Raw genomic sequence first — 9,678 nt, forward strand, 5'->3', positions numbered from 1 at the left:
CCAGGCAAGCGGAAGGAATATCTCCAAAGCCAACCAGGGGAGCTGATCCAACGGGAGGAAGAAGAGGGCAAAGGAGAGCCTCTCGCCAGCATCTTACAGCTGAGAAACGCAACAGCAAAGTGGCCGTGGGGACACTCTTCCGGCATTGCTGAGGAGCTCCTCGCAGCAGCCTGAAGAACATGGGCAGGATAGCAACTGCAAATACCAAAGAAGGCCAGAGATCAGTCCAAAAATGAACAGCAGCAGCAACATCCCATGGAGCTGCACAGAAGCAATGGCTCCAGAACTGAAGTTACAGAAACACTGAAGAAAACCCAAAGAATGTAATGAACTGCAGTTAAAATACATCTCTCAAATAGACTCGTATTCATCCACCACGTAAGTATTTATTTACTTTGTAATATTTAGAAATCCTCTTCAAGAGTAAAGCCAGGTGAGGCATATGAACCTTGTCCACTTCCAATCCACTGCTCCCCATTTCTGGTAGCTTCTAAGTATAGTTTAATTCTGAAAATGATCCTCCCAGCCTACTGAGCTGTGGCTCTGTAGTAATACCTCTATTCAAGGCATGATTTAAGTCCAAGAGCTTATTAGTCACCTTCCTTATGCATGCAGCTGGTACAAGGCAGCTATGCCTTTGAAAAACCACGGCAAACAATTCTCTCCCATTTGTCCGGGCTGGATTTGGCTGAACGTCCCCTGTGCAATTTGCACAGAGAGAATCTCAGCTTACAGCACTCCCAGACAGGCAGCACTGCTGCGTGTCACCAGGCAAACTAAAGCCACCCCATAAAGAGGAAAGGGAGTAGGAACATAAGAGCTGTTTGCTTTTGTAGCCACACACATTTTAAAAAAAAAAAAAAAAATAGAAGAGGATGACCAAAATATCTTGCTTGATGTTCTGCTCAGCACTAGCAACGTTAGAGCCACCATTTTAAAGTAGTGGGACATGAGAGTTCAGCTTTAAATCACATTACCTTGCTTTAAAAATGATATACGCAAAAATAATATAAGCAATAAGGTGAAGAGACTGAGGTTTTGCAAAACTGAGCTAAGAGTGCAACACCATAATTTTCTGACACTAACAATTAAACTTTGTTTTAGAAACATTTCTATTGTAATGAATCCTAAAAATTGCTTTTTCAAATATATATATTTGGGGAAAAAAGATATATACAGTGTGCTGAAAAAATAGCTTCTGTTCTCTCCAAGGGCAGACACACCATCTGCTCTGGAATACACCTGCAGTAAATCTGCACAAACACAAACTCGAGCCATCCAGTCAATAAATAATTTAATGAGGTTACAGTTCTGCAAGAAAACATGACAGCACCCCTTCCCAGCCTCCAGCCTCACCCGCAGGCACGGCAGAAAAATGCATGTGAGCCAAACAACAAACCACAGTTGCACCAAAAAGCCACTGGAATGCGCAGATCTTCACAGAAGATATTGCTTCAGGCCCAGACACTTGTACACCGTTAATACTTGCCTCCGTGTGAAAAAACATGCAGCGCCTGCCATCAGCCTCCCAGTTATACTTCAGCCAGATCATGCTCCGGGGACCATGCATTTCGGGGAGGGGGAGAGCCCAGACCCACGTGTACCAAAACATCAAAACATGGGGATGGTGAAATGAAGGGGAAGGCTGCAGCAAAGCTCTCTGCTGCAAGTCTCGAAGATGACTCTCAGGAAATGAAGCCAGCTGTCAGAATGGAAGTCGCTTCAACTGCTCATATGTGATAAAAAACTGAAGGGAATGTCAAGGAATTGGGCCAAATACATAAGGCGGCTGCACTGGGCCTCCCGACATGACCAGGCCATGCCTGGCACGGCAAGGCAGGTAGAGCATCAGCACAGTACAGCTGAAGACCAACGTGGGGAAGCCCCTCTTGCAGGCAGCATCAACCGATCTGCACAGGCAGAAGAGAGCTGTGGGACAAGAGCTACCAGGAGAGGGAAGAGACTGACCCAGAAGCAAAACTAGCCCAGGCTTGCCTAGACCATTGAGAAAGGGAGGTGGCTCTAACCCCAGACTGGGACTTCTTTAAAATAAATTATACGCACAATTTCAGAGGGCAAGAAGGATCTAGTACAGCAACACAGCAGCACTAGTTCTGCAGAACAGGTCAGCACCCATCTCAGAGCAGCAGAACGTTCCTCGGGCTTCCCTCATGAAACAGGAGCTGATCCAGAAACAGCAGCACCTCCAGGAGCCTGGGCCAAAGGGAAAGTCTCAAGCCAAGCACCTGAGGGCACTCTACAGGAAACCACCGGTGCTGCTGCACTGGAAGACCCCGCACTGGCCACCTAGAGAACTGTTAGAAGCAGCAGTCACAACCAGCGGCATTTTTTGGCACTTGAACAGCAGCAGCCACATCACAGCTTACGTCTGTCCAAGCAGGACAGGGAGTCCGCTTTGGGCTGCCGCAGGGAAGACAAAGAGGTGCCCCATCAAGGTGTCTGCTCTGCACTTCCCTTTACAGCTTGGTTTTCCCCTGCCTGTCCATACACATGACCTCCCAGCAGCACACTGAAGGATACAATGATGTTCCAGGGACCGAGCCGAAGCCAGTTGGGCCAGAAACCTTTATAGAGTGCAAAGAAGCCCTCGCTCTTCCATGTCTGGAAGGAGAGAAGAGACAGATCAATTATGACACACACCAGGTCCATGCTCTGCCCATCTCCCTAATGCCACGTGTGATTGTCTGCAGTAAGCAGACAAGCCAGTGGCGATGCAGTTAAGTTGTGCGAAGTGTCACTTACAGTATATGAACCTAATCAAACTGCATCACTGACAAAGTTTTGTCCCATAAGGTTGGGAGGATGCTCAAGCTGATAGCGACCTCAGGAAAGTGACTCTAGGCCCTTCTCTGGTTTGTCTGAAACACTCACTGACAAACACGTTCTGTCGCTGTAGAATCTAACTGCTCGTATCAGTGGCGTGGGGTGCTGGAACCTGGCCAGACTCCTAAAGACAGGTATTTGCCCACCTCTCTCACCTCCTTACCTTCACAAGGCCATCCAGAGTGCCCCTATAGAGCTCCGTGCTGCCCACTATTGCCCGCTGGTTCATCATCCGTGTCCGCACCACGTCCACAGGGTTGGAGGCAATGGCCCCAGCCAGCCCACATGTAAAACTGGAACTATATACACACCAAAACAGGAGAGAGGAACAGCTCTGAACACAGCCATTTTGGCTCAGACAGGCCTTGACATAAGCACAAGAGAGTATCTTTCACTGGATTTTATGAAAGGCATTTAGCAATAAGCATTAGCTGCACTACCTGCTCCCACCCAGAAAACAGGCAGAGGCAGGAACCACACCGCCTCAGGACCCCAGAGAGCTCAGGGAAGGGAAACGCTCAGCTTTGTCTAATCAAGACCTCGTCAGAGCCCACTGCTGGGTCTCCACAGGGACAGCCTGCAGTCCAGCAAGCGTCTCCGGGTGCTGTCGAGGTGACACAGACCTGAAGGCAGCCTCTTGGAAGCGCACATCCTTCTCACCAGAGCAAACATTTCTTCGAGGCGGGGAAGGAGGGAGGAAGACCAAAGGCAGCAAGAGGGAGCATGCAGCTGCTAGTCTCCTCCCTCCACGTATGGTCTAGTGCTCGTCACGTTCAGCCCACAGCAGGCAAACCCAACAGAAGCACTGCAGCACCTCCAGCTAAAGTGTCTGCCAGAAGAATAGGAAAATGTAGGTGAAAAAAGACTTTGGGAGGTCTCTAACCCACCCCCTGCCCAGAGCAGGCTGACTTCAGAACTTGGTCAGATTGTGCTCAGGGCCTCGTCAGCTTTGCAAGTCTCTGTTCATCTCACACAGCTCTTACAGCAATGGCTGCAAGCTGACAGTGTCTGTACAGATGAGGACCTAGGGCTGGAGCAGCTCTTTCAACTGATTGCTACAGGTAGTCACACACCGGAACTCCTGCCTTGTCCACACCAGGGCACAGACACGGAGCAACAGCATTTCTGGTCAGTGAGCTGAAATCAAGCTGACGTTTTACAGGACCAAAGGACTTCTGCCAGGCTCCTTCTCCAGGGAGGTCTCTCTGGGGATACTTGCTGGTCATTCTGCGCTGCTCCAGTTGACATAGCAGATCCCTCAGAAGTACCAAGCCTGTTCTCTGCAGCTCTCTTGCTCTATAAACAGGTCTCACCCCAAATCCCACCTCGCTCCTCTGCTTCACACACCACTGCCAAACCTGGAGAGTGCAGCAGCTGCAGCAAATACTCACACGAAGTGGGCGAAGATGGTGTCGCCCATCAGGCCTGACAGGATTAAGTGCTTCTTGGTGATGTCATAGACTGGCAGTTCCACCCCGACCACGATGGCGGCTCTCTGAGCTGTTGGGACAACACCCTGCAGAGCACAAACATCAGTCACAAGTGCAAACTGCTGCCTGGGGACTGCAGCTAGTATAACACCTCCCCCCAGTTCCTCTCAGGGGCCTTTTGCTGACAATCTACCTTGTATCCTCCTTGCCCTATCTTGCAGCTGTAGCTCTTCAAGTAGACCAGCTCACTGTCTCCCAACTTTACTCCAAAGCTAAGGAGGATTCCTCCACCCTGGCAGCATTACTCCAGCTAGATTAACTACATGCTGCTTCTCTCCTCCCAGCCACTAGCACACAGGAATCAGGCTACAATCCACTCCTCTCCCCCCACTGAACAGTACCCACCAATTTCAATACCAGAAAAGATTCTGCACCACAAGAAGAGGAGCTGTTTAACAAGCCAGGTGGGGCTCCAAGTCCTCCTTGCTACGTAACAGCAGAGCCTTGTTAAGGTTTTTGATTTAGGAGACTTTCATGTATTAAAAGAGTTGGTGCTGGCAGGACATTGACCTGGGAACTGGCAAGACAATTACTGGAACAACTGTGAGCTTAGGTAAGGAACCCGCTACCTTCTGTCTGAGAAATATCCCAGCAAATCCCTCACCAGGAACCAGCTAAAAATAACTGCAAATTATTACTGGCTTGCAGAACAAGGAGAACATGGCAGCAATGCGGAGTTGGGCCATTTCACAGCAACTCTAACACCACCCAAGTAACTCAGGGAGACCCATGGTGTCATGAGAGAGCTTCCTGGTCACTGGGACTGGGAGCAACCCTTCAGTGTGGCCAAATTATGAGCCAGCCCATCAGGACAGCCAGCTTTGTCACCACACAAAACCAAAGCAACTGTAAGAAGGAAAAGTACTCGTCAGGTTTATGGCTCCTGCTGTCCCCATCCCGCTGTGCTAATGCAGCGCCTGACAGTCTCCTTCTGGGTTCCTGCCTGACGCAATCCTGGCACAGCCAGCTCAAACATCCCCACAAGATGCATGCCAGAACTGGTGAGACTGGCGAGCGCAAACATCTTTGCCTCAACGTGAGAGAAGACTGAAGGGAGGAGACAGTGGTTGTCCCAGACCAGAGAGCAGCGAGACTAGCTTGATCACTGGAATCCACCTCAAGACTGATCTGTCTCTGCACCGTGTCCTGTCTGCAGCACACATCAGCAACACAGAGGGTTTCATTTCTTTTCTAGTCTCTCTTCCCCTCTTGTGTGTCTTTGTCTAGAGAGCAGAAATAATATCAAAGTAAGTATTATGTCAACACTGGCCGCTGATTGACTCCTCCTCCCCTTCCCACACAGGACACTGCAACAGCTATCTTTCTGTAAAAGACTTCAGTGACCATAAGAGGGAGAAATCTGACTGTTGCCTAGAAAAAAGCATTGGGATTCGGTAGTTCCCATACCTGACCTCGTAACTCAGCAGACTGCTGGATAACTGAGCATATGGAAGACTTGTAATGGAAGGATGAAGTGAGGTTCTCCAACAAAAGCCGAAGAACCACTGCTAAAATCCAAACAGTAAGGCTTGAGCACTGGTAACTCTCATTTGTCTTCAAGCCCAAGAGCCATCACCAGCTTCCCCAAAAGCCACCACTCTGTCCTACTCTTTGCATGCTCAGAGGGCAAGTTTAAGGGGTCTAAGACTGGGTAAGTGGGGACACCAGGCAAATTTGTCCCTGTGGAACTTCAGAAAGTTACTGTATGTCATTAGTGTGTCTCAGGTTACTTGGAAGAATTCTTTTTCCTCCACGTAAGGAGGTGCTCAGCCGCTCATGTTCAGAGGTAGGTAAATTGCCCTGCTCACTGCGTGCAGGGTCACCTTCAGTTGACTCCAAGATACATCAGGCTGAGCATCCTTCCTAAGGCAACCATGGAGAGGGTCTAGCCCCCAACACTGGTCCATTCAAAGGACACTCATGTATTTGAAACTTTATGCACACCAGCTTCAGCCATTTCCATAAGAGGAAATGGCCTCAAGTTGCGCCAGGGGGATATTAGGAGAAATTTCTTCACTAAAATGGTTGTCACGCACTGGGACAGGCTGCCCAGGGAAGTGGTTGAGTCACCATCCCTGGAGGGATTTAAAAGACGTGTAGATGTGGTACTTAGGGACACGGTGTAGTGGTGGACTTGGCAGTGCTAGGTTAACGGTTGGACTTGATGATCTTAAAGGTCTTTTCCACCCTAAACGATTCTCTGATTCAGTCCTGGAAACCAGGTCTGCCTGGCCCATCGCTGATGCTGCCATAGCACAGACCCAGTTTCCATGACAGACGTGCTTCTGTTTGTCTGGTAACCAGAAGCAGGACTTTGCTACTACCCTTGGTTCAGTTCTCTTCAAGAGCTGCACCTGGGTGTAGCAAACAAGTTGAGGAAGCTGTTAGTTCTGCTGCTAGTGTGGGGGTTCCAGCAGCTGATGCTTACCCTCCAGAGGCCTCGGGTACCCTCCTGCTGGTAGATGTCGATGAAGCTGCCAATCATGCCACCCTGGAATAAACTGCCTTGAGCCTGCATTCGAATCTGAAAGAAATGTGAGAATCAGCGGGACGACATCAGCGCCTGCCCCGGAGGGCAGAGATAGCAGCTCAGTGGAGCTCCTGGTAGAAAGAACAACAGAGCATCTCAGAGCAGACACCGCCATCCACCTGCCCTCTCCCTGCAAACTATGCAGCAAATGACAATGGCAGGCAAGGAGCAGGGACAGCAACAGGATAGAAGCACAGTGCAAAACTCAGACAAGACAGAGAAGTGACGGGCAAGGCCTTCCCACTCTGAAAGCACTCTGAGAAGGTTGATCTACACAGGGAGAAGCGTGGGAAAGTTCTCCAGGCTCTCTTTGCTCAGAGCAGAGCTCCCTTGACCCCAGTAACCCCACAGTAGGGGATGGAAGGGACCAGGCAGTCCCCACTGGACTCTGGTCACTCCACGTAACAGGCAGGAGTTTGCGGCAGTGTCAGCAAAGCACAGCACAGTGACCAAAGGGAAAGGAGCCGAGAAGGTCTGATGAATAGCTGGCTACCACCCCACTCACCTTACCCAGTTAAGATAACACAGCCTCCACCCCTTGCCATAACAGATTTCATGATCTTTAAGAGCTGCACTTTCAAAAATCTGTTTATTGCTCTGGGCTTCTGTTCCCATTCATAAAAACCCCAAATTAGCAGAACTGATGCCAGCAGTGGCTCAGAGAGCACCTCACTGCAGCTGGGAGAGATGCATCTTCACTGGAAAGCAGCAGCTTCTACATGTCAAACCACAGCCAGCCAGGAGCCGTCTCTGGCCAGCTACACTTCTTACCTTCAGCACATCTGTCGGATTGGCAATTGCAGAGGAGATCACCCCTGAAACCACTCCGCAGATTACATTGATTAGCAACGTTTCATCTGCAATCAAGAAAAGAAAGTCAGATCTTAAAGATATAAAGAGAAGGTGCACAGATTGTACTGAACAAGCAAGAAGCTCTGGGAAGAGCAGAGAAGCTCAGTTCGCAAATCATATGGTGAAGCTGCACGAGCAGAGGCTGGCCAGCTACCATCAGCTCATGGCAGATCTGTCCCCACAGCTGCCAGAGACAGAAAGCAGCAGCTGAAACACTCAGCAACACGCTCTCAGAGAGAAGCGGCTCTTACTGATGAGTCTAGCTGATCAGACAAGGGAAAGACTGTGATACATGAAAATTTTGAACAATTATCTGAGATTTCAGTGTCCAGTGATGCTTTTCTCATGAAACAAGCCAAGACAGAGGAAGACAGAGAGGGACAACCCAACACTTCTCAAGGCAACCTGATACCAATTCGTTTTGATCTGGAGCCCCAGCTGGCCGCACTCAGAATACGCAGCCACCTTGAGAAAACAGAGAACAGGCGACCCAGGCAGAGAAAGTTAGATGCAATTAGTTCCAGGGGGGGCAGGTGGAATAATCCAAGACTTCCAGGCCCAGTATTAGGGTGATGGTTACGTTGGGAAAAGGCACAGCCCTTTGCTGGTACTGACCACAGCACTTCCCAGAGGAGACCAGGCCACTGGCTGCCCCAGGCCTGTAGGGAGACAAACATTCAGACAACGGTACTCACAACTGGAAATGCTGCAACAGCAAGCGAGGAGAGACGTGCAGCCCAGCGTACACACACAGAACCACGCACAGGCAGAGGTGTTACTGGGGAACAGAGCAGCCCCTGGAAAGAAGCCCTAGTGCGCTGCACTTCCCAGTCCTCTCGCTGGCCTGCTGACCGGCCTGGACCACCCATCTCACTTTGCCAGGTCAGAATGGCATTACAATAGCCACTCATGTCGCACCAGGATTTAAAACTGCTCGTGCAGATCTTGGTGCTCCTTCAGCAAGCACATACCACACCTGCTGCTCCACTCTCTAGGTAAGAGACGCAGAGGCCCTCATTAGCAGAGGTGCACAGGTCAAGAGCATTCACAGTATCCCATCCCTATGGTTGGAGCCAAAGCTAAAGAGCTGGGCAGTACAATTTCTATCCAGACGTGCTGCGTGCAGGCACAAGGACTCAAAGGCTGCAGCAGGAAGACAGGAGAGACTCGCTACTGAAGCTTTCAATCTGTGTAACACATCTGATGTACAGATGGGACGTGATATCTTCCCTGAGACTAATCAGAAAGGAGAGAGGAGCCTGCGTCAGCAATACCTTTTTTTTGGCTCTGATGTTGCAGAACAGAGATAAAGGCCAGGGAAAGGACAGACGTGGCTAGAGAGGAGGTGTTTGGCTAGCGACTGTGGGCAGTGCCAAGCACAGCGAGAGTCACATCTGTATTGAAACCTATCCTTGCTATTACTGTACAAACAAAACCACAGCGTGAAGTAACAAGAACTCCGTTTCTGTGGGAATCTATAGCTGAGAAGGACAGAGAAAGGAATGAGCAAAACCACACAGCACAGAGAGCACAAGATTTCACACTGCACCTCTGGTGAGACGAGAGGTGCCTGCACTGACGCATTTACTGACACTGACCTTCCATGCGATCTACAAACAGCCGCTTCAAGCTCTGGTAAATGCCAATCTTTATGGTGCCATAGGAGGCCTGTCTCAGCAACGCAGGGGCGATCCTGGGTGGGGAGACAAATGAAACCGTTGAACCCTGCCAGCGTAGCGGTCCTCCTTGCAGGCCCAGCACAGGTCACTCCCCATCAGCCCCCAAACTGCAAGGGGCATTGCTTGAGCCAGGCATGTCCCCGCCGCGGCTCAGACGCTCCCAAGAAGCGCAGCTCGATCAGGCTCCCAGGATAACAACCCCAGGTGCCTGAGAAGCACCTCGGATTGCCCCCACGCACCCTCCAGTGCGGGAGCCTGGCACCCACGCAAGTCCTCGCTCCCC

General features: G+C 50.3%; 1 protein-coding gene across 1 annotated transcript; it reads right to left on the reverse strand.

Annotated features, from left to right (window-relative positions):
- Positions 1-1,277: 1,277 nt before the first annotated feature.
- Positions 1,278-9,409, reverse strand: LOC104070799 (brain mitochondrial carrier protein 1; the record flags this gene model as incomplete). Its single annotated transcript, XM_009582885.1, has 7 exons — positions 1,278-1,747; positions 2,542-2,622; positions 3,008-3,143; positions 4,236-4,360; positions 6,763-6,858; positions 7,636-7,721; positions 9,315-9,409. Coding segments are annotated over 7 exons (661 nt in total), but the record flags the coding sequence as incomplete, so codon positions are not given.
- Between the last annotated feature and the right edge of the window lie 269 nt (positions 9,410-9,678).

The sequence above is a fragment of the Fulmarus glacialis genome, unplaced genomic scaffold (genome assembly GCF_000690835.1).
Source record: "Fulmarus glacialis isolate BGI_N327 unplaced genomic scaffold, ASM69083v1 scaffold23008, whole genome shotgun sequence".
NCBI classification, from domain to species: domain Eukaryota; kingdom Metazoa; phylum Chordata; class Aves; order Procellariiformes; family Procellariidae; genus Fulmarus; species Fulmarus glacialis.